Below are 23,091 nucleotides of genomic sequence, written 5' to 3'. Positions count from 1 at the left end.
AGGAGCCCTGCGACGTAATATACGCGAGTGCCGGGACACACGCGGGTTTGTTATGATTATCGCGTTGCCCTCTCCCAGGCTGCCCGACGAATCAAGCGTTTCGAAAAACCAAGGAGAGTTCGTCCTGAATCATTGACAGCCTGTCTGTTTCATCCGAGGAACAGAACTTCTTATACTCAGAGGGAGCCGTGCGTCGACTTTCGCTCGAGCGGGTCCCTTCGATTCCGGAAAGAACTTCGAGGAATTTCTCTCCTGCGCCAAGAATCGACCATGTGTTCCAACAGTGGCGGCTGTGAATCACTCCAGCGGATTGTTCCCGATGAGGATAAGACAAAAAAATGCGTCTCGTGCAAGCAGTTATCAGAGTTCGTCCTCAGAAAAGTCAACGGCTACTGCAGACCGTGTTACCTCGAAGCGTGTCATCACAAATTCAGGTTGGCTTCATTGACAGAGCCTCGAGTATCGCGCACCTCCGATGGGAATCTCCAGGATGAAGCTCGGCGCTATTCATCGACACCGAAATTATTCCACAGATCCACCGTGGGGAAAACGAAATTGATGAAACCTGGTGATCGGGTTCTCGTGTGGCAGAACTCTTCTCTCGGTGCCGCTGCGATGCGGCATCTGCTGGAAGTTCTGGAGAAAGAAAATGAGACTGCTCTGAAGAAGAAACTCCAGTTCGAGTTCAAGTTTGCTCTTGTGGAAGGTTATGACGGTACGATTTTCAACGATTTTAAAATCGCCGAGAGATGGCGGCGGATCAGCTCAGATGCAGCTGAGCGGGGATCGCGGATATTCTTTTCGATATTATTGACGAAGTTCCTCTCGAACCCATAGAACACCTCAAGCTGGATGAGAAATCATTGCGAATTCCGCTCATTCCGCCAGCCGCTCCTCAGCGCAACAGCACTCTGAAACTGTTCAACGAAAGCCTGGTCTCGCAGAAGGCTGTCATCGAGTTCGCCAGAAAACACAATTTCTCCAAAGTATAAATTCCACAGAATCCTTTCCGAATTATTCCTCAACGAATCGTGCTTCTTCGGTGGTCATTCTGACAGGCCTCTTCTGCTCCAAGGTTTTCACTTGCGACACCGGTAGCGATTTGGCTCACATCATGCTGACGTCAATCAGTCTCGGGAGGGGTGGACAGCTACCGGACTGGACGGGGGTATCTCTGGAGCGAGACGGCGTCGTACTCCTGCGGCCGTTGAGAGAATTCACTGAGGAAGAGCTCGACCGGTACCTGAAGCTGTACAGTATCGAGGTGGGCGCCAGGGATTCTCAACCGTCTCAATCCGGAGGAGCTTGACTCCTCAAGCCTCGTTCATCATTGATCATGTTTATACGATAGGCTCCGAATCGTCATTAAGCCGGCTTAAATTCCCCAGGTTCCTACACAGAAGAGATCCCCGAGCAGTATACAACGGCTCAGTCAGGATTTCGTCGACGGGCTGCAAGCGGATTTCCCGAGCACTGTCCCCACGATATGGAGGACCGCAGATAAGATCGCCGCGGACTCGAAGAGTCCCCTATCGGTGTGCGATCACTGCGGTTGCTTCAATCCAACGGACGTTGTTGGTGCGATGCAAGCTCTCGAGATCTCGGCTGAATTATCTACGACGCTAAAATTAGAGAAACAGATCCCCAATAGATGTCATGCGTGTCGCCAAATTTCAATTGATTAAAGAAACAAAGTCAATGAGGTCCGATTTTTTCCGTGTTTGAGAACATCCTATCATTTATTGCTTCGGGAGCCTTCCTCCTTCTGGTCGGATTCCGGATCTATCGTATCGATGTCTGTTCCGCTTTTTGAGGCGAGCTGTCTCTTGATTGTGTCGGTTATGAGTTTCGCCCTCGAACAGGCTAACTTGATGCACAACTCGATCTGGTCCGCCGTCAGGACGCTACCTCTCTGCTGCAGGGCACACACTTCTTCGTGGCTGTTGACGCCGACGATCAAGATCCCTGAAAGGAAAAGTTCGCTCAGAAGAATCGTTCGCAATCATATCATGGGGGAAAATTGGAGCCTTGATTCGACGGGAGATCCGTGGTCTATGGAGGAGCATTCCGCACCGAACATACCATCGCAACACGCTTCTTCCTCGAATGAGGGATCCACCAGGATTGTCTCGGTCTGAGATGGCGCATCTCCTTTTTCATCTTCTTCAGCTTGCTTCTCGGTGTCCATGACTTCGAAAAAGGCGAAGCTCAAACAATAGGGATAATGATATATGTGGAGAGGCACCGGTTCGTGTTCGGTAACTGGGTGAACCGTCATCTGTGGGCGGGATTTTCTCAGAAAGTGCTCAGACCCCACAGGAAAATTTCGCGATGAGTACCAGAGCTCTTCCGGAGGTCTGGAAGGAACTCGCACCGAAGATAAAACGTAGAAGGAGCGCGAATATTACCTCTTTGCCCACGATAGTGACTTCCGGGCGTTTGAAGTGAGCCAAGGCGGCAACTGATGCTATGCTCGCACATTCTGCGACATTCCCACCGAGGTTCATGAGAACGACATCCACCCTCACCTTGAAATTCGATGATAATTGAAAAAAAAGGACTTGATCCAAAATATTGGCAGTGCGACTCTCGGTTAGTCATTAGGGCAATGCTTAATGACCGAGAAATACCTAATGACTGCAAAGCGTAGTTTGGCAAGTTCAGCCCCTCACCTCCCATGCTCGTTCGCCAGCCACTAAACAGAGATTTTCGAGATCAACACACTCGGAGTCCCTGATGACTCGATCGAGGAGCCTGCCAATGCCAACCCGGTATTCCATTGTTCTAGAATCTTGGAGTGAAGCTGCGACAGGCGAGACATCGAATTGGATTGCGAGTCGGCCTTCATTTGGTCGCGTAGGCTTCGGCTCACATATGTGAGCAGAGCACTGAGCGAGAACCTTTGTATCGCCTGAAATATTTCACTTTTCAAAAAGTGCTGATTCGAGGCGAGCAGTGAGTTGCTCCGCGGCACCAAATTGATACTTCATGTTGATTCGAGTCGAAAAGTGCCACCGTTCCGGTCCCAGCGCTCCATATGGATCCAGGATTCCAGCGAACGACTCGAGTGGCCACCGATTGAATGAAGTGAAGCTCGGCTTACCCAGAGATACGATACAGCTTCCCGGCTCACTCAGGTAGGCTATTTTCAACTTTCTCGGCTCTCTGTGAGTTCTATCGTCGGCTCTGGTGGTCTGTTCGAGGACAACTCGACGAGTGAAGTTCGTTTCCACATCCGAGAGTGGATCCAAGGACAACATGTTGGATATGTACGGCTGAGTCCTTAAGGCGAATCACGATGCTCGGTGATGCTTGGAATTCTCTCTCGGTTAATTAAATCCCTGGATCAGAAAAGAAGGAAATCCCACAAAGGATACTTTGTCGAAACTGACTTCGGGTGTCTCTCCGGACCACAAGCCCTACAACGTCGAGCTTGTTCCAGGAAAATCTCCGAACAATGCTGCCTCAGATACTTGTGAGAATCTTCGATACCGGTGCAGTGCTTTTCGAAGATTCCTTCAATCGCCTCACAGAGGCGGTGTGTGCGCGCGGGCCAGGCCGCAGTACCTGCACTATTTACATTCTGAACCATTGGATGGACGCATCTCCCGGACCCCAAGGCGGCAGGCGGTCGGAGAACCGGGTGAAATACCCATAAACTTTTCCGAGCTAAGAGACCGCTGTGTGGATCAGGAAGAGGCACAAGGATAGCCGCTGCGTTGAGCGCAATCGCTTGTATTCAGGATAGGGAGCGGTCGCGGTTCGGACGATTGTCCAAGGCGATCGGGGTGGCTTCCGGACTTCCCGAGTATTACGGAAGGAACGGCGACATGAGCCGAGAGAAAAAGAGCTCCACTCGTAAGCCTTGACCGGATAATCTCATTCCTCCGGACAAGTGCCCGGGGCCAACCTCCGGGCCGGGAGCTCCTTACTCTTTCTCTGCTGCATAATTCCGTCACGACGGACCAAGGCTCGAACTCGGGCTCGCGCTGAGGGTCTGACTGCAGCGTATCGTATATCATTCCGTCGTTGAGATACAGCATGTAATTCGGATCGCTGGAAGTCAATCTGTCTGTCTTGGAATGGCGTATTTCGCATTCAACCGAGCAGGATCGCTCCAGTTCAAAACTTTCACAGCGAAGGGAGGCTCCGCATGTTTTTGAGGTGCCACGCACTTGAGCTGAGAATTCTGCTTGGCCCAAGCCTCATGTGCTAACAGAACAAGAGACTTCCTCTCACCAACGACCCAAAGGATCCGTGAGCCACATTTCCTCACGGCACAAAATAATCAAGGCCGTGCTCCTGAGGCCGCCCTCATGTACAGGAACGAGTCGGGTATCGTATGCGGAAACTTACTCCCGCTGTATCCAGCGATGAACAGCATTGAGCATTGGATGGGACAAACGTGACGAAGAAGACGTCGGAGGCATGATCCTCCGTGAACGCCGGCTTCTTCCGCCGTGATTGAGTCCTAGAGCGTCTAGTGATAAATAATAGATCTGAGACATGAATGACCTGGCTCGATATGTGACCACCTTCAGTCTTTTGACGATTCCTCTTGGGCTTCCTGATTGTGAGTCATCATAAGCGGTGCGAGCCGGAGGGTCAGATTCCTCGTTTCGGATAGCGTCTAGATACCGAGGGGCGTCTTGGACTCCGGCGAAGGTGTAATCCGCGAAGGTTTGTGATGACTCAGCAGCCTCCTCGCCCGGATCTCCTCAGCGCATTCGGGGCACGAGCAATGCTGTTTCTGTGGTGTTTTCGTCACACAAAGCATCGCTCGATTCCTGCTGAAGACCCGAGGGTGCGGAACGGCGTTCCCGTTTGTGTATCTGAAGCTCTGCACCTCCATTCATGCTTCAAGCACGGGTCAGCCGGCAGAGGGAGACCGGCATCTTCAGGGAGAGTCGGTCGTTCCCTGCCCAGCTTTCGACGCGATCCGATTTCCGGATACCATGGCGTCAATGTCCCTGTTCCCAATACCCCCCGAGCTTGATTTCTCCCGTGCTCCTGCAGTCTTGTGGCATTCTATGGTACGGATACATGCCCTATTCTCCGACTGGCAATCACCTTACTAACTTCAACGCCTTGTCCGGAGCCCACTTGCTGTTCTTCGACTAAACGCTTATGATAGAATATCAGTGGTCGAAGCCATCGTCCTGAACCTTGGGATTGGCGCCGAGAGACGGCAAAGGACCGACTCGTCTTCCGCACGTCTCCGCGCCCTGCGTCGCCAGAGACCTCCGTCGCAACCACATTGAGCTTCTTTCGAGGTTCAGAGTATCAACGCCAACAGATACGGTCCCCGACAAGAGCTCAGGCTGCGGTGTTGAGCAATGTGAATAGGGTATGGAAAATTATCTTAAGGAATAATTCATGCTGTTTGATGTCGGCTCGTTGTCAGAGACGGAGAAGCTGGTCGAAAGAGAGTCGCAAAGAACAGCAGAAGATCTGCAAGGGGAACGAAACATTCCTGAAACTCCCGGGAGAACGTTTTCCTTGGCTTTCCTGACGGAGCCCAGAAGCTTTCCGAAATGATCCACAAGGGACATTGACCCAGACAGTCCGATGCGTATATGATGCTCACGACTTCCGATTCCTTCACAATCTTCGGCATATCATTCTAGTCGGCCTAGGGAATGTTCATCAATGAGGACAAGAACCTTGACACGCGGGGCCTGTTATCTAGGCACGAGGAGGGCCGCTGCTGGGCTTTCAACCTCCGGGTTTCCGGCTCATCCATCCAAGTCGAGCGAGCCGAAGTAGTTGAGAGCGAATCCTGAGCCTGAGAGCTATGCGCGCGCGAGCGTTGCGCTACCGAGACTTGTTTATCAACACGAGACCGGGCATAATTTCGAATGCGACGGCTCACGAGAACGGAGCAGTGGAGCAGTCCTCTGCAGAACTCGGGCGGATTTCCGTCGGGTCGACTACAGATCGAGTGGCAGTTCCGGGCCGTCGTATCAAATTACATCGCAAGGGTGACTGTGCGCAGTACCAAACCCGCGCTGGGGACAAAAGATTGGACCTTGCTCGAAGCTCCGTGCGTCTCCCCTCGTAGAATGATTCCGGTCTACAGCAAGAACATTTGTCAACGACTACTTTAATTTTCGAATTGAACGAACTCCGCTGTGGGGTGGAGTTTTTCTCCTCCTACGCTCCCGGAGCTAGACGATGGATACCGACGACAATGAAGTTCAGGATTTGGAATTGGAGCCAGGTGGAGCTCTGGAGTCCATGATCATCCCAATCAGTGAGGAAGGACTATTGGAACATGAAGGGGTCGAAAGCCCCCGCTTGGCTTTCAAAGAGGGCTTCGACGAGAGGCTTCCAAGCACAGTAAGAGAGAATACCCGCTTTTGCGTCAAGTGGTCTCTAGTTATTATCATCCAATAGGATCCGAGTTTCCTAACCGACGTCTGACGATTCACACGTTTTGCTGGCCGATCGAGACTCTGATTCATACGCTAATCTCTTCCACGGAAGAGGGGGACCGACGATCTAACTCCGGTATTTTACAGGCTGAGAACGGAGACTCTTCGAAGGAGTCATCATGCGAAGTTCACGAAGAGGAGTCCCGGGAGCCGATCGACCTCACCGCCTACCGGAAGCACATTTTCGTTTTCTCAGAAGCCGGAAAGCCGATATACTCGCGGCACGGAGACGAAGATCTTCTCGCTTCCACCATGGGTATCATGCAGGCCTTATCGTCCTGCATTCAAAATCGGAACCAGGATCAGATCCGTTTCATGAAAGCGGGGAAACATCGTTTCGTTTATCTTCTCCGTTTGCCCCTCGTACTGGTCGGCGTGAGCAGCGACCCGTTCCTCTCCTTCCAACAGCTCCAAAACCACCTACTCTACATGTACAACGAGATCGTCTGCGTCCTGACGCACACGGTTCTCACGAATGTTTTTGAAAAACGCAGCAACTTTGATCTACGCAGAATTTTAGGCGGCTCGGAAAAACAATTCGACGCTCTAGCTGATCGTATGGATGTGGATCCGAGTTTCCTGCTCGGGGCCGTGCGCTGTCTGCCTCTGGCCGCCAGCGTCCGAGATCAGATCACCCAGGCAATCGTGCAATCGTGCAATAAGGTGAAAGACCTCGTGTTCGCAATCCTAGTCGCCGACAATCATCTGGTCACCATGGGGAGAATGAAGCGCTATCAACTCCATCCCGTAGATCTGCACTTGATCTTCAATCTTGTCCAAAGCTCCCAGAACCTCAAAGATGCCGAGACCTGGTTCCCGATCTGTTTGCCGAAGTTCAACGCGGCGGCTTTCCTGCACGCTCACGTGTCGTATCTCGACGAAGAATGCGTGTCGTGTCTCCTCTTGATAAGCGCTCAGCGTGACCAATTCTTCGAGCTGCAGGAGTGCCGCGCGAAAATCGTTGAACGGATGACGAAGAACAAGCTCTTCCCTGTGATAGCCCAGTCTGTGAAAATGGCCGGGTATTCCGCCCGTGAAACGGGCATTTTCGACCTACGTCACTTTATCTACAAAGCGAAGTCATCAGCCCAGCTGAGTTCTCCCCGTTACGAAACCGTTTACCTCCAGGAGGATAGTCAGCGTCGTCTGATCGGATTGTACCATCTGCTTCACGCTAGAATGTTCAATTCCGGACGGCCCTTGAAGATTCTTTACTGTGCAGGCGAGAGAGAAACTCAGCTCGGCTGGCATATGGTAGGCTTCGAATTGTACGCGACTTTTGAGCCTCTAATATCGAAGGAGGGCGCTGTGAAAGCTATGAACAAACTCCTCTATTGGATCAAGAAGGAAGAAGACCGACTGTTCATTATGAACTCGGCGACGTTCTGACCCAACCACGCCAGCGAGTCCTGAATGGATCTCTTACAACGACTAGATACTCTGTGCATTTCATGTGAATTATGAAGAGCTTCATTTAGAAGCGTCAGTCAGACACGGGGTAGAGTGTAAATTCATATGATATAGAATGAAATCTAATGATAATTTGGGGCGAGTTGATGCGGACTCCACCGGCTCCGCAGAGACTAGCAAATGAGCTAGATACAATAAATTAATTTTAAACACCGTTTCACGCCTGTATCTCTGTTGTTTCCGTCAGAGAGCTAACGAATAGCCGCAGATTTCTGTAAATGAAATGGCTCTTCGAATAATATTTATTTCTTTCCCTCTCAATACGGTACAATATAATATTCTATTCATCTTGACATCACACGTATCATTCGCCGGTAAAATTCAGATGTATAGCCACAACATTGAGTACAAAGGGCAGATTATGACGAGGCTTCTCGAGACACTGGCGGAGGCCAGAACTCTAGCTGAGATCCCCTTGCCCGCTTTCCAGTTGCTCGAGGTATCATAAATCTACTCTGGAAGATGATATTGTGGACATGGAGGAAAAAAGTTCCAAGTAAAATCATCGATCGATCATCCTTGCTGACGAGATGGATGCTCGAAGTGTGCTGCTCCTTTCTCCGAATGCTCCAAGTAGAATCAGGTAGTAAGTATAACAAACTCGAAAGACTGCGCCCTAATACGACATACGAAAAGTATATTGTCTCTTTGCGGCTCCCATATGTCTGTCAGCTCGCGCACGTCTCCGGGAGTCTAATCCTGGAGGACCAAATCACTTGCCGAAGATCGAGGCGAGAATGATTATCAAGATCACCAGAACGACGATACCGATGATGATATTCATCTTCATATTCTGCCACCAGAATTTCTTCTTGAGTTTACGCGAGCTCTGCTCGAACTGCGAAGCTCCAGTTTGCAGGGCCGACGCGCGATCGTCGAGGTCCGAGAGTTTTTGATCTCTTTCGAGCACCTGGAATTCCCGAATCTGATTAGGTTACGGCGGTGGAACGTTTTGGACGAGACAATCCAGGAATCGCACAGCCCGATGATGATCGAAGTAGATGTTGCTTCGAAAACTCTTAGATTCGTCCAGAGAGTGCTTCCACATATCCCCCTCCCGTATCGGGTGATACACAGGTGAGGAGATCTACATCCAAAGCTTCCATCTTAGGATCCCCGCACACTCGGCGAAAATCCCCCAATCCACCGAACTTCGGTACGCCCCCACTTAGGCTCCGGAATTCGAGCTGATATCGGTTTCGAAACCTTATAACCTCCATCCGGAACCGACCGGGGTGACTGGCAAAATCGATTCAGTCGGCAGACTTGACTGTTTCCTCCGAACGGATCATTCCCATCAGATATCTCGATCGTCCGTGGATCGGAATCGCCCTCATTGCCCTCATGCGGCGAGATCCGGGCACCGTGCATTAGGGGACCTAATGTTGAGCTAGGTGATCGGATGGATAGCTGCCACAGTACGATCGTCGAGAATACATCGGATGGATATCTAAGTCAGCAGCCGGCAGGACCTATCAGGCTCCCATTCCAGTGCCTGTACGTCAGCGGGATTAGACAGGTCCCAAACAGATGTTTGAGCCGATGCGACTCACATGACGTTTCGCTCACGTCAAATGAGAAGGAAGATCGTTCGGGGACGGGCGTGAAGCCGAATGATTGAACTCTTCACCCGGACATCGGTAGTGTCTTCGCAAAGTACCATATTCGGGTAGGACAAGGAAGTCTTTGACGGGAACCTTCTCGAAGAGTAAACAAGATGAATATCGCGTCTATCGAGTTTCAATCAGACCCAAGAGTAATCGCAAGGAAGTAAGAGGATCGTTTTACCTTCTCGACGTTCGTTCTCATGATTCCCACGACCTCATCCACCTGGGCCTGGGTCTGCTTCAAGGTGTTGGCGTTCGTGTCATGCATGTTTGACGCCATAATTCCCTCGCTAGGAAGCTGACTTTGTGTCGAATCACAAAATGGCAGCGAACAAGAACCTCACGAGCTCAAAAACGCGAACTCGCTAGAAGCGTGCACCTTTCTCTGAAATCTGGCAATGGTTCTTTGCTGACAGCCACCGAATGATTCAACCTGTATGATTCAACGACGGGAGGGGACCGGGCGCACGCCGACGACGAGAGAATGGACGCCTCTCGACTAGATCCACCACAATCCACTCGACTGCACACAAAAACAGTGGCTGCCAGATGAACGCATTCTTTCGCGGTCAGGGCGGTGCACTGGGAGCGTTGCGCTAGACCCGCCAACTGATTGAGACTTGAGACATGGATTAAGATTGAGTGGGATCACAGTCCTGTTCTACAAATCTCAAGAACTCATCATTGATTCTGGCATCACAGAGGTCCAGTTTGAGATGTAGTAGCATTATCATTGCTCGCGGAATGATCTCCGTGCACGGAGACCGCGGAGCCTTGAGGAATGAATTGGTATGAACGAGCGATCCATGGAGCACAGGTACGGGTTCCGCGAAATGCTACTCGGTGTCGCGAGATCGTGAAATGAGTAGTGGCAGTACTTCGGTCAGTTGAAGGAAGGCCGAAAGATGGTTGAATCGGGCTTATAATTTGGTGTCTCGCTCACACTTTCGAACAAGGTGGCGTGTTTGTCACGCCGCATGGGATCCATCGCAGATACCATAGATAGCGTCTCCACTTAATCTGACTGCGTCCTAGGGGATCTCCCTCGTCAGGGATTTCGTTTCTTCGCATCATTCTCCATCGCTTGGAATCATGGCCAACTTGATACGAAGTAACATCGAATCGGCGTGATCACGTGTTTTATTTGAGTAAATATCTCTTTATGACTGGTATGGACCGGAGCCTGGAGTCGGCGGATCCTGACTATCACATATTTACAGGAAAACTTGAACCGGTATAAATTCGAAGACTACATAACAGAAGATATATGACTTGAGTGTTTAAATTACCAGTGAAGCGAACCCCGCAAGTATGCGGGGGATTCTTCGTCGACGCTTTCCATGACTTCGTTCGTTTCCTAGCGGATTGATCGTACCGCGGACTCATTCGTTGAGGGCTTCACTAGCTTGTTTCTGATCTACCTGCTCCGCAACGGCATTCACGAGTTTGTTGAACTCGTCCGGTTTGTCTGCGTACACATGATGCCCCGCTCCCTACAAATAAAAAGCTTGAATCAGTTCCCGCTAGCTGCGTTTTGAGGTCGCATCCGATTCTTTCGGCGACCTATGGAGAGCGAATCCGATCAGGCTCATCACATCCCGAATATCTTACCTCTACTACTTCAACTTCGGTGTTCGAATGCGGCCTGATGTGCTTGACTCGAACTCCTGGACCTTTGTCCACCCAGGAGCGAGATCCGTAAACAAAAGTTATCGATATGCTCGGTCGTACTTGTGTCATTCGTTTCAGCATTGGGTGTCGGGCCCAACCGAGGGAGTTCATCATACACCGGAAGCCGGCCTCGCCGCTTGGATTTTGCGCGTTGATGTGATAAATGTACTGCGGCACGTATCTACGGTCTTTGATGACGTGGTCAAATTTTTTCCGAAGGTCAGGTCGGAACTTCATCACTAAATGAGGTCCCAACGGTCCAGCAGCTCGCAGAACTCCCAACGGATTGAAAGGATGCAGAAGATTGACAACCAGTTTCGCCCACGCGGGGATGACAAGATATCTCTCCGTGTGCGCGGATTTCTCGGGGAGACCCCACGGGTCAACCAGGATCAGATGGGACACTCTCTCTGGGAACCTGAGCGAGTAACTCGCCGCTATGAAGCCCCCGAGCGCGTGACCGACAAATATCGCCTTCCGAATGTTCATTTGCTGTCTCCATTTCTCGACAGAGCGCACGAATTGATTTTCAACTTCAGCTGCTTCGTGAGCGAACTTCGTCCGTGAGGATCTTCCGAATCCCAGGATGTCGATGGCATAAACTGATCGTTTTCCTCCTTGACTCAGCTCATCCAGATTCAGTGCCCACATACCCAGACCGCTTCCGAAGCCATGCAGAAGAACTAGAGGCGTGGCCTGAGAATTTCCATGGATCACGAGAGTTCGAATCTCGTGTGTTCCCCGAGCAGCGGTGCAGTTGTCGATAGTTATGAAGCTGAGCTGGAACTCACTCTTCAGGTGGCATAACATCCGACTCTCGGCCTTCGCGAGCTGCGTTTCTGACGTCGGGCACCATTGGATCCATCTGGGCTTCAGGTAGTAGATAAGGCTGAGCGCGAGGTTGAGGCCCCAGATGAAGAGCGCTAGGAGAGCCTCCAAGTAAGGATGATTGTCATCCGAATGTCTCGGAGCACCGTAAATGCTGCTCAAAGATTTGTCAGCACATTCGATGCGCATAATTCTTCCAGGAGTCAGCTCACCGTTTTTTAAAGCTCAGGATCCAGCGCACCGGGACGATAAGAGTTTCCCTCATTTACCCACTATTAGCTGAAGCATTCGATCAGTCTGCGAAGGTCGCACAAAAACCGACGTTCGAATCGTGATTCACTCTCTTCGGACACCTTGTCTGTCTGTTTACGGACCGCCACCGCACAACTCCGCTGGCGGCTGACTCTCATTTAACCGCGTGTATTGAGAGAGTGGAATTCTCTTTCTCGAATCGCGGAGCCACGGAGCACTTCCAAGCGCCTCTCGTCAAGCCTGCCTCTGCGAGAAGATCGCGCTGCAAGTCTTCAATCATCCCATCGGGATCACTCCGGCTCATCCTACGAGGGGATATAGATCATACTATAGACCGTAGGCCGTGAAACGAACATAACGGATCTATGAATCAGAGGCTTGATGGCGGAATACTTCGGTAGAGAATCCGGTGTTGCCCGAACCTGCCGGAGCTGGTGTGCAGGGTGAGGGTATTATTCGTTATTCAGTCGGATGGGATCCTAAGGAGATGATGAGATGCGGATCGATGCGAATTCGCTCTCACTCACTCACTCCTTCACTCACTCACTCCTTCACTGACTCATTCACTCACTCACTCACTCACTCACTCACTCACTCACTCACTCACTCACTCACTCACTCACTCACTCACTCACTCAGATAATGATCCGGCTGCGGCTCGAGACTGAGAGCAATAACTTCTCTCATGCATGCCTCGAGATCCATCGAGGAATTGAGTCGATTGGAACGAGGTATCCCGTCATTTTTCTTTCAATAAAGCGCTCTTCGAGATACGGACCTCCTGTTCTGGTAGTGCTTCCAGAAGCCCAGCAACCCAGATTCGGAGGAAGGATTCCTCCAATATATTGGCGTTTCCCGTTCGCCCACACCACGCCCCAAGGCTAAATCAAGACCGCCGCCCTGATACAACCCATCTGGGAATGAATCCCGATTTTTCTCGGCGCTTACTCCAAGTTTTCAAGATTTCTTTTCTATTCCACAAAAAGCCTAAGGATACGTGGACTTGGATATTGTCTATGTACAGTTATTCAGTCTATCCCAGAAGAGAAAAAGAAGAGTTCCTTTCCAGAATAGTTGATCGAGTATACAAGAAGTTATGTCTCGCTTTTCGTTTCTGATACGGCTCCCCGCCTTTAATCTGGCAGCTTCGAACTCTTGGACTGAGTTGACGTCCCCGTCTCGGTCTCGAATGATTTCACTGAGTGACTTGACGAGGATCACAGACGCCCCAACCAGGGTTCTGCCGCCCCCCGAAAACTGCCGCCCCAGTCTATAGCCTACTAAGCCTACTGGGTGAATCCGCCGCTGACCCACACGCAGGATTGAAATATTCCGAGGTCGGATACACAGCAGAGCTTGTGGCCCAAGAAGACGTATTCGGGATCCTGTCACTAAAGCTCTACATAACGATAGAATGAGATACGTAAAGATCGAGTCGATTGCCGGTTGAGCAATACGAGATAAGCCCGTCATCTCTTCCCTCGTTTGTCGAGAAAGGCGCGGGCCTGCTTGAAAGAATGGAGCGCTCTTCTCTCCAAAACATTCGGGCACATTCTGACTCAAGAACACGATTTTGGAGCAGACAAGCCAGAGCCCGGTAGCGATTGCTTCAAGAGGGACACGGCACTTTCCGGCTCTTGATCCAGTCACTGTCGGATATCATGATCTATCTCCGTCACCCCCCGACGGGTATAACGGATACGATTATTATTACTATTCTACTATCCATGGTCAGCATGAGTACTATTGGATTGTTACGGTCGCTAAGTATTATCATTACGCCCAATGGCCGTACAAGCAAAGCCTCTGCGTGCGTCCGGCGCTCCGTAAGGAATGTGCTTCGCGAAGGCCGCATCGACCTGCGGGGGCTGAGGCTCGCGCGTTCCACTCCCTCAGTCCGCCCATTTCATCTACACAGGAGCGATACGAAAGCCCTCGAGCCCCGACGGGTTGCCCCAATCTCACGGTCTATCTGCACGATAGAGCCCCTTGGCGGGAAATTTTGGGCTCTACGGGTAGAAACGCGGTCTCGTAGTCTTCCGAACGGGGGGACTGAGCACTGCCTCCTCGACCTCCGCAGGACGGTCTTGTGCGGCGAGCGATTTCATGTTTTCCATATACTGCTGATTCGGAGTCCAGAGACCAGAGAATCCACGGAAGCTTCTCTGATTGCGACAAGTCTCCTGCCGCAGGAGTATCGCGCTCTCTCTTCTCGAATCTCTCCCCATCGTCTCTGGAGATCATAAGATATTCGCGGGGAATGGAATGCTCCTATAGGGGGGAGGTCAAATCAGTCGTATATGCATAATTCAAAACTGCTGACTCCATATCAGTAGTAAGAGGGTCTTTTGAGAATCAATTGCTTGAGTGTAAGGAGTTTCGGGCAGGAGGGGCGATGAAAGTTGCCGTGGAGCTCACAAGCCGAACACCCGGGGCATTTGACGCTCTGAGGCGGCATTTCCCGAAGGTGCTACGGGCGGAATCTCGGCCGGGTGAAGTGTTGGCTCGCATGGTCCGTAATAGAAACCGATAAACAAAACGAAATGATGATATGACTCGAATATAAAGGAATAAGGGATTCATCATAGATGTATTCTCGTAATTATGTCTCCGTCGCGTATTCACCTCGCGATATCTACGCGTGTCCTTTCTATAGATATCAGATCGCATAAATGAATAACGCATGAATGAGGACGAGAAATGAAGCAACTCTGTCTCATGGAACCCCACTCGTGGTCCGACTCAACTGTATATGGAACTAGAGCGAGCGCGCGGTTCTGCCGAGTAGCCTCACCGATGGAGACTCACAGCATTGGAGAGCAAGCCCATTTTCGCCAGCGAGCCCTGTCTCCAGCAAAATATTTTTTTCCCTTGAGGAAACCTCGTGACAGAGTCGGTCGATCCAGTTCAAGCATGACGCGAGGAAGCAGCAATTGAGCCTTTTAGTGCATGTCGCACCTTCTCTATTCCTCCACCGCGCTCCGATGATGTTCCTGGTGGCAATAAAACGAGCAGAATGCTAAATTCCGTTTGCGGTCTGTGAGAATTTCGAACCGGAATCCCGAGTGGCTAATACCACGGGCCTCGAAAGTGAAAAATAAACTTGTTGCTACTGCCGCGGAAGAGATGAAATGGATTGCCGCTCATTGCTTGAGGTCAATCGCACTCGGCCCGTGTTTGCTTCAATCATCTTCTTTCTCTCATCAAAGATCCCGACCGTCGTGACGGTCGTCAGGATCCAATGCACTTCAGCTTCGGCGAGCTTGAGACAAACACGGAAACACACCAGTAGCTCGAGACTGGCTTCGGATGGGATGGCAGATGCCGGGACTGGATCTCGCTTGCGGCCTTCACCGACTCATTCACTCTCAAAGTCTACACGCAATCCTTCATCTAGCACTCGAAAGTCGACTTTGGCGATCCTGACCTAATGCTTACTAGGAAGTCTTGCTCCGGAACACTCGAGAGCGGCGGGATGAGAAGGAGAGTTTCTGGATCTTTCCTTACACTCCCCAGACGTCTCTGGTGGCTACCGTCGGCTGCTCGGTTAGTCCCTTGATTTGAAGACGGATCAAGCTGGACCGTGGATGTGAAATGTGACTTGGAAGGCTTTATTCAACCCGCATCGTGAAGACTCAGCGACGATGTACGATTTGGTCCGCAGCACGGCGAAGACCCGTCTCGAAAACCGCGGATGTTTTGGCGTTTATGACCTTGTGGGTCCACACATGCATGCAGGCAGGGAATCAGATGCTATCCATCTGTAACAGTGCTCGTTTCCTCGAATTCGACGGCTTCACATCATACCGCCGCCAGTTCCGCCACCACCACAGACTAGATATCTTCAAAGCAGACGACTGAAGAGCAGTCGCCGAGCGAAAACAAACCACATGGTCTATGACATCACATGGACTTCAAAAACACTAATTCCCCGTCTGTCGGAATTATCGGAGTCGGCCGACCGACTGATTCGCCCGCTCGGCGGCGGGATTGCCGGCTGGTACGATTTCGCCGCGTAGAGCACTGTCTGATTGAAATGGAGGAGCTCTGACTCACTCCTAGAAACTAGAAACGCTTTAGAGCTGGCTAAACGAAAACCATGCACAGCGGAAGGATCTTCAAAGTTATTTTTCCCAGATATTGACCTGCTCCCGACCGGGCGGCTCCTGGAAAATCAAATCGGATACAGCGAATCGTATGTCAAAGGTGTCGAAAACCCTGTGCCAGACATATTGAACATATCCGATGAATTTCCGCCGCCGAGGTTTGTCCGACCGAGTTCTCTAAGCCGACATCTTCATCTTACGCAAGGAGACTTGATCTCCATTCAAGATTCCAAGGCTCCCAAGCCGACCATGGTGGGAGATTCGTCTCGTAGCATCACTGGCTCGTTGTGACTAAGGTATTCCTCGATCGATTGGAGATCGCACTCTCATGGCTTCATAGCTCATTTCCGGTTATTGATAATAATAGCTCATTATTCATCGTCCCCTGATCGAGCCCGAAGATGCTGTCGACATCAACTCCCCTCTATGAATACAGCCGGTTATGTCCACAGTATTTCGCCAGCTCGACTCGCGATTTCACTGTCGGCGCTCGATGAGCCAGGACCCTTAGGCGCAATCGGATCCGTTTCCCCAGTGTATTGCCCAGTGAGACATCTTATCCTCCCAAGGTTTTGCGGGTCAAGCCAACCCTAGCAGATTTTTTTCTCGCTCGGCGCGAAATTTCTCGATCCCTCGATTTTTTTGCGGGATGCATCGGAAATCCTCCATGCGAAGCGCTGACTTCCACCGGGGGAAGTTTCCTCTATCCTATCGAGGGAGCCGCGACGCAATGATTGAAGAGAAGTTTTCGCCTCTTTTATGAATCTCTCCGCCAACGCCGATCAATCGGTAACTTCTCAGAAGGGGGTAGAGCTAAACCCGTTCTCGTCTCCACACTCACTCAGAGATGGTGACCGCTCTGAAGATCATTCATCGGCTTCGAGCAGCTTCCCCCTTTGATCAAGAGAAGTGCTTGGGTGCGATCGCCGCACAGTAACACCCGAAAGAACTCCCGAAATGAAAGGAATCTCCGTACTTCTATCGATTAGTGAACGTAACCCCAATTCACTGTCTACAGATCTCACAACATCAGTCAGTCGCGGTCCTCGTGAGATTAGATTCCATAAGTCTATCTCAAGGGCTTCGAACTTCTCATCGGGTATCGTGTCGATTCGAGTCGCCGCCTCTTCAGGAGCTCGACGCTGGTGTAGAAGAATTGTTTACCACATGCTTCTCGTTCTAGTCTCTCTGCGGCACTCCCTCAGCGTTGTCATAAGACTGTCCTCGTTCGAGCGTCCTGTCGCATTCCCTCTCTGAGTTCGTCCTGCGGGACGATGAGTGTGAGCTGACAGACCCACTCAGGAGAATTCACTGAGGATGTGCATCGGGCAGTCAAGATTATAGTCTAATTATGATGCAAATCCAGATTCTCGATCGTCAGTGTCGAAACTTCCCGCTACTACTCGTCGATACAAGTCAAGTCTGTGAAGTGAAGTCTTATTTCACACGTCAAATGGAGACGGCAATCTAGGAGGCGGTAAACGTTTGCGCTCCCACAAAAGAAAGTCGAGGATGCATGAGTATTGCAACAAGGCAGGCGGGCCGTCCGACTAGCAGGGAGGCAGGCAGGCGGACGACTCACTGAGAGCCACAAGAATTCGTGTCTACAAATTTTCTATAATGTACATGGAGAAAGAGATCAGTGGCTACATTCTTAGTCGAACAATACGCTCACAAATGCTTCACTGTCTCCCTTCGACAAGCGAACATGATCTCGACCTCAAGCTCGGCCTACGGCTGCATGGGAGGTCCTTTGAAACAGGCAGTCAGGAACAGCAGTGGCACCAGCGGCAACGGCATCCGCAGCGGCCAACAACAACCCATTGGGAACAAGCTCCGTCCACCGACAGCTGTATTAGCTCTGTTCACCTCTGACGGCGGGCGCAGCCAGCAAATATACGCTGTGTGCTCTCTACCTACTTACTCAAACTGACCTGATGATTGCCGGACATAACCTCAGAACGACTTCGCTATTCCCGAGCTCGGCGCGTCTTGAAAGTCGCGCTTCAAAACAGGTTCGGCCAACACCGGGATCCTTTAAGCCCGTGCTCGGAAGGTGCTAATCCTGAACATTCAAGATGTATCTCATCCCCTCCCTGAACTCCGTGCGTCGGCTGCTTCCTGTTACTCTCGAGGACTCTCTGAACTGACCAACATAACTTCTGGGAAAGGGTTTTTGTAGACTCAATGCAGTTTGCGTATCACCCACGAAGGCGAGAAGAGAAATACCATTCCGTTTTGTGCTCGAGGTCGAGTGTGGCCCGACGGATTTCCCTGTCGGACGATCTTCTTCATGAAGCCGTAATGGACTCCTCGGTGAACAAGTCGAAAGAATTCGTTTGTCCCGAATACGAAATTCGGCGGAATTAAACGCTCTGATCGGAGCGTACTCGATACTAGAACGCCGGCCAGCCCAGAGTGAGGTCCGGCACTAAGGAGCGCCGGCATTATACGAGGATTAGAAGATCGTGTGGGGCAACCACTGAAGGGTGATCTCTCATGCTTGCATTCATCCATTTGTTCGCCGATCGAGATATCAGTGTAGTTCCTCCTCCGATCATATACGAATAACTACAGCTTGTTAGATTAGGCGAACCAGCATACCCATTCGATCGTACTATTCCACAGTCATCGACATGAGCAGAAGCAGAGTCGAGCGATTCTGTTTCTGCTGACTTCGGAGAAGAGGACGAACGCACTTCGGGTCTATTGTCCAAGCGTCAAGCTGTGTGTTTTCTCACTCAGGTATCCGAGAGCATCTGATTACCTGCCATTGGAGATCGAGAGTCCACTACCGAAACTCCCTAATCACAGGTGCACTACGCTTAAGCAATTTCATCCTGTGCGACCGCTGATTTCATTCGTTATTAGGCTGGTCAGACCTATCAGACGCGTGACGTCGAAGGAATTCGGGATCGTTTTCCGGATTAGCGCTTTCGCGTCAAGCTGATGTGGTGTGGCGAGAGTCTCAGTCACCGCTGATATTGATTAAGTGTGAGTCGTGCATAGCTCTCTATTGTCCGTGGGTTGTGCTTCCATTTTCAAGGAAACGACCCACTGGGACCCGAAAAGACCACCCGGGCAATCATCCTCACTCACTGCTCGTGTAGTTTCCATGAACTTGATTCTGCTCTCGGCGTTGATTTCTGTTGTTCCCAATAAACTCTCAATGAAACAAATGATAGACTCACCTCCACTGGCTTTCACGCCCTGCGAGGCTCGAAAATTCCCTGAAAAGGGTGGAACGAGACACGGCACTTCATAGTGAGCAGCTTTCTCACGTAAGAATGCCAGCCCGACATGGAATGCAACGCAACCGAGGGAGTTCAGCGGTTCCCGGTCGCTTCTTTCGCCTCATAATCGTCGGAGAGAGCCTGGATTCTTCCACGAGCTCTACATAAGAAAGAGTGACACTTGGCTCGTTTCTGGGGAAAAAATGTCTCATTGACTTCGGGGCGTTTTTCACGCCACCCTTCATCGGACGGCTCCGTGTGCGGTTAATGACGTAGATGATCACCGCAAGCAGCGGGAGGAGGCCACTGAAGCCGACAACTCACTTACCTAGCTATCGGTCGGAGGGCTCCACAATCCACGACAGTTCAACTCTCTGGTCAAGCAACATTCTCTGGCCCTCTCCTAAGATTATTATGCATCCTTCTCTTCTTTGGAGTTCTCATGTGTCGCCGCTTTCCTCACCCTTGCCGTAATCTAGCCACGAAAGTCTTCCTCAGAAAGGGATACGACCCATCATCATTACTACTAGGAAATAGGCGGGTAATCTCACTCAGAAGCGATTTTTGCCACTACGACGGACGCCATTCTGAAATTTCGCCGCATTGTCCCTGAAGCCCCTCGCTCCTGCGGTTAATACATGGACGATCGAATCGGTTTTACGAGCGGGCCTACCTTCACGGCCGGCCATCGCATCGAAAATTCACGAATTTCAAATGAAATCAGTATCGAGCTCCGAAATTCCTCCCGAAGCGGTGGAGTCTCTTACGATAAACCAGAACCGGCCCGATTCTGGCTCCGTAGCTGGTGCGTCCGGCCGTCGCTCTTCAGGCTCCGAACCCTCCCGATCCTGTTGTTGCGTATCCTGGCTTGGGAATTGAACCCTGTGGAGTGAGCCATCACGAATGTTGTAGTTTTTCATGACTGAAGCTTCAGGAAGAATTCGGATGTGAGGTCTCACGTGTCGTTTGCTCGATTGCTGGCCGCTCGCCACCCAGAACTCGGTGAGGGCTTTTCTGAAGTTTTTTGCTCTCAAGGTCCCATAAAGGTTCGTGATCGAAAATTTCGAGATGCTCTTTTCGGTGTGCATGATGAGCTTGAGCAAGAGCTTCTGTTTCTCTTGTTTGCCGATGCTCGTTCGAGGAGGCGCGTGAGGTCAGTTATACTCTTGTTCCTGGTAACTTTATGTGATGAAGGTGGGGTTCCCCAAGCCGGCAAACAGTACCTGTTTTATGGTAGGCGGGAATCCTGACCACCCGTCGAGGATGTTTTCATAGCTCAGGCTCGGAATAGGAGTAGAGAAAAACAACGATCGTGTCTCCCCGTCACCCTACGCCAGACTACGGAGACTACCATCGGGAGTTGAATCATCTTCCGAAGGAAAACCTCTGTTTTTCCCTATCTCTCAAGTCTTGGAGTTCATCATGCCAAGAGCTGGGAGTGCGCGATTTGTGGAAAGATCGTCGGTGCCCTGACGTCTGAGAGGCATCAGGCAGGGAATGCATGCCTTCTTAGGTGACGGCTCGACGGACGGAACGGACAGAAATCAACCTCAAATGGTTATATCCCCAGTTGCGAAGTAAACTCAATGACATATTCGACATGAGCGCACATTGTGTGGGGGGTCCGCCGAAGAAAGCAGAATACCGACCCAATCGATTGTCGCTCGCTAGGCCGCTCTGGGAGAAGGAGACAAGGCTCGGTTCGCTAGAGAAATCGTCATCATCGTCAAAGTCGTCGTCGAAACCTCGGCCGTCGGTGTCGCCGTCGGTCAGAGGAGGAGGAAGCAAACGCTCAGGCCAGCTCTCATGGAGGAGCTGTAATCATCACGCACAACATTCCAACACTTTTTTTCGTTCAACCCGCCTATTCCTCTCGCCTTGAGTTTCTCGCGCACCCCACCTACCTCACAAGATGAAGACATCCTCCTTTGACAGACAAATAGCTGGCTGGCTGGCCGGCTGTCTGGCCTGGCCGTCGGTCGGTTGCTGGCTTGCTTGCTCGGTCGGTCGCTTGCTCGCCCGGCAAGTTTCTTCTCTCATTCGGCCTGTACTATTGGTTTATCCCCTTAATGTAGGGTTACTTTTCTGAGGCCTGGGCGGCACGTAGTTCTCAGCTTTGTTTTCCGATTACAACTGTATCTTTTATTCTATCGAAGACTTATTTATATAGGCAGAGTACTTCGTCATACATGAACAATAGAGTCAACACTTTCCCTCGTTCCTGGCATGACGAATCAGAGGTGTTGCTAGGTTGTCATGCCTAGCGTCTTGCAGAAATATTGATGACGAAGGGCTGCCACTGCCTTCGTGAAGATATCAGCACTCTGATTTTCGGTGCTTATTTGCTGCACTCTAAGATCCCCTTCGCCGACTCTTTCCCTGACAAAAAAATGCCGGATAGCTATGTGCTTCGTGCGCCGGTGAAACTCTGGATTCTCTGAGAGCCTCACCGCGGCCGAATTATCCACAAACAGCGTCGGGATAATATCCGACTCCGTTATCTCCTTGAAGAGATGTCGTAGCCAGACAACTTCTTTAGCTGCTTCACTGGCGGCAACGATCTCCGCTTCGGTGGTAGATGTCGCTTTGTCTTGACTCATCCAGCTGATGGATCCTCCTGCGTACTCGACCACGACACCTGATGTGGAGCGACTCGTCTAAGCACAACCACCATAGTCGGGAATCACTGTACGCTTCAGAACGATACGGCGACTGTACGCTCTAAGGATACCGCCACTGGAGTATTGCAGTGGGGAAAGTCGTTTCTGAGGAATCCTTTGCAGATCAAGAGACCAGCCTACTTGGATGATTATGCTACCTGTGTGGAAGTCTACAACATCTTCGCAGCACCACAAACATATATAGAAGCGGTGCATAGTGAGAAAAGCGCTGCATCAAAGTTTGATTGTATCAAATGCATAATATTTTGTAAAGAATTTATTATAATAAGGTATATATTATTGTTATGTGGTGTATATATATACATTATTTTTTTATTATATTATATATTATTTTTATATATATATTTTATATATATATTTATATTTATTTATATCGATATAAATCTTCAAGTATGTCTGTTTGTACACTTGTGTCGTTGTAACTCTTTGAAACTTCAAAGGTTTTCCACGAAATTTCGGCTGCAAGTCCGGACAGGTTTGTGGGAGGTTTTTGTGGGTTTTGTTCCGTGACCGGGTGTACGTCACAAAGCCGATTTTCGGGTTTTTTCCTCAACTTCGTTTTTCCTGGGGACAGGCAACATTGGGAACATGAAGTTCAAAACGTTGTAGAGACGAGGCGGGAGAGGGGAGTGAGCGAACAACGCGAGAGATATGTAGGTAGGAGGAATGCATAAATTGGGGATCTTGAACTTCCGGGAGAACGGGGAGGAGGGGGAAACGGGAGAAGGGGGAACGGGAGGAGGGGGAAACAGGAGAAGGGGGAAACGGGAGAAGGGGGAACGGGAGAAAGGGGAACGGGAGAACGAGGA

General features: G+C 50.7%; 5 protein-coding genes across 5 annotated transcripts; 2 read left to right on the top strand and 3 right to left on the bottom strand.

The window, feature by feature from the left end:
* The first annotated feature begins 270 nt into the window (after positions 1–270).
* Positions 271–1,685, top strand: Ctu2 (Cytosolic thiouridylase subunit 2). The gene is made up of 5 exons (XM_029110927.1): positions 271–434; positions 534–781; positions 892–986; positions 1,076–1,264; positions 1,389–1,685. Exons 1-5 carry the CDS (start codon positions 271–273, stop codon positions 1,683–1,685), a joined length of 993 nt encoding a protein of 330 aa, XP_028966760.1.
* A 50-nt stretch (positions 1,686–1,735) lies between these two features.
* Rrp45 (exosome complex component Rrp45) lies at positions 1,736–3,525 on the bottom strand. The gene is made up of 5 exons (XM_018638748.1): positions 3,104–3,525; positions 2,673–2,911; positions 2,409–2,528; positions 2,083–2,278; positions 1,736–1,965 (listed from the first exon to the last, which is right to left on the bottom strand). The coding sequence occupies exons 1-5, from the start codon at positions 3,258–3,260 to the stop codon at positions 1,736–1,738; spliced, it is 942 nt and encodes a 313-aa protein (XP_018494264.1). The 5' UTR covers positions 3,261–3,525.
* A 2,649-nt stretch (positions 3,526–6,174) lies between these two features.
* Positions 6,175–7,823, top strand: Mon1 (vacuolar fusion protein MON1 homolog). The gene is made up of 2 exons (XM_018638769.2): positions 6,175–6,363; positions 6,528–7,823. The coding sequence occupies exons 1-2, from the start codon at positions 6,175–6,177 to the stop codon at positions 7,821–7,823; spliced, it is 1,485 nt and encodes a 494-aa protein (XP_018494285.2).
* Positions 7,824–8,113: 290 nt separating this feature from the next.
* Positions 8,114–10,040, bottom strand: LOC114827971 (vesicle-associated membrane protein 2). The gene is made up of 2 exons (XM_029110938.1): positions 9,693–10,040; positions 8,114–8,814 (listed from the first exon to the last, which is right to left on the bottom strand). The coding sequence occupies exons 1-2, from the start codon at positions 9,789–9,791 to the stop codon at positions 8,617–8,619; spliced, it is 297 nt and encodes a 98-aa protein (XP_028966771.1). The 5' UTR covers positions 9,792–10,040; the 3' UTR covers positions 8,114–8,616.
* A 578-nt stretch (positions 10,041–10,618) lies between these two features.
* LOC100904458 (protein ABHD4) lies at positions 10,619–12,389 on the bottom strand. Its single transcript, XM_003741398.2, has 2 exons — positions 11,123–12,389; positions 10,619–11,004 (listed from the first exon to the last, which is right to left on the bottom strand). The coding sequence occupies exons 1-2, from the start codon at positions 12,197–12,199 to the stop codon at positions 10,894–10,896; spliced, it is 1,188 nt and encodes a 395-aa protein (XP_003741446.1). The 5' UTR covers positions 12,200–12,389; the 3' UTR covers positions 10,619–10,893.
* Positions 12,390–23,091: the final 10,702 nt, after the last annotated feature.

Source organism: Galendromus occidentalis, unplaced genomic scaffold, assembly GCF_000255335.2.
Source record: "Galendromus occidentalis unplaced genomic scaffold, Mocc_1.1 scf7180000077170, whole genome shotgun sequence".
In the NCBI taxonomy this organism is placed as follows: Eukaryota; Metazoa; Arthropoda; class Arachnida; order Mesostigmata; family Phytoseiidae; genus Galendromus; species Galendromus occidentalis.
The sequence above is the reverse complement of the archived record's forward strand: the minus strand, read 5'-3'. Positions and strand labels throughout refer to the sequence as shown.

What these genes read in the sequence shown, in the direction of transcription:
- Ctu2 (XM_029110927.1), top strand. Translation starts at nt 271, where the DNA reads ATGTGTTCCAACAGTGGCGGCTGTGAATCACTCCAGCGGATTGTTCCC. An exon ending in CAGCTCAGATGCAGCTGAGC is followed by an intron (nt 782 to 891) that starts GGGGATCGCGGA and finishes TTCCGCCAGCCG; the next exon opens with CTCCTCAGCGCAACAGCACT. An exon ending in TGAAGCTGTACAGTATCGAG is followed by an intron (nt 1,265 to 1,388) that starts GTGGGCGCCAGG and finishes TAAATTCCCCAG; the next exon opens with GTTCCTACACAGAAGAGATC.
- Rrp45 (XM_018638748.1), bottom strand. Translation starts at nt 3,260, where the DNA reads ATGTTGTCCTTGGATCCACTCTCGGATGTGGAAACGAACTTCACTCGT. An exon ending in AAGCTGTATCGTATCTCTGG is followed by an intron (nt 2,912 to 3,103) that starts GTAAGCCGAGCT and finishes GAAATATTTCAG; the next exon opens with GCGATACAAAGGTTCTCGCT. An exon ending in TCACTATCGTGGGCAAAGAG is followed by an intron (nt 2,279 to 2,408) that starts GTAATATTCGCG and finishes TCCCGCCCACAG; the next exon opens with ATGACGGTTCACCCAGTTAC.
- Mon1 (XM_018638769.2), top strand. Translation starts at nt 6,175, where the DNA reads ATGGATACCGACGACAATGAAGTTCAGGATTTGGAATTGGAGCCAGGT. An exon ending in GAGAGAATACCCGCTTTTGC is followed by an intron (nt 6,364 to 6,527) that starts GTCAAGTGGTCT and finishes TTACAGGCTGAG; the next exon opens with AACGGAGACTCTTCGAAGGA.
- LOC114827971 (XM_029110938.1), bottom strand. Translation starts at nt 9,791, where the DNA reads ATGGCGTCAAACATGCATGACACGAACGCCAACACCTTGAAGCAGACC. An exon ending in TGAGAACGAACGTCGAGAAG is followed by an intron (nt 8,815 to 9,692) that starts GTAAAACGATCC and finishes CGGGAATTCCAG; the next exon opens with GTGCTCGAAAGAGATCAAAA.
- LOC100904458 (XM_003741398.2), bottom strand. Translation starts at nt 12,199, where the DNA reads ATGCGCATCGAATGTGCTGACAAATCTTTGAGCAGCATTTACGGTGCT. An exon ending in CCGAAGTTGAAGTAGTAGAG is followed by an intron (nt 11,005 to 11,122) that starts GTAAGATATTCG and finishes TTTTATTTGTAG; the next exon opens with GGAGCGGGGCATCATGTGTA.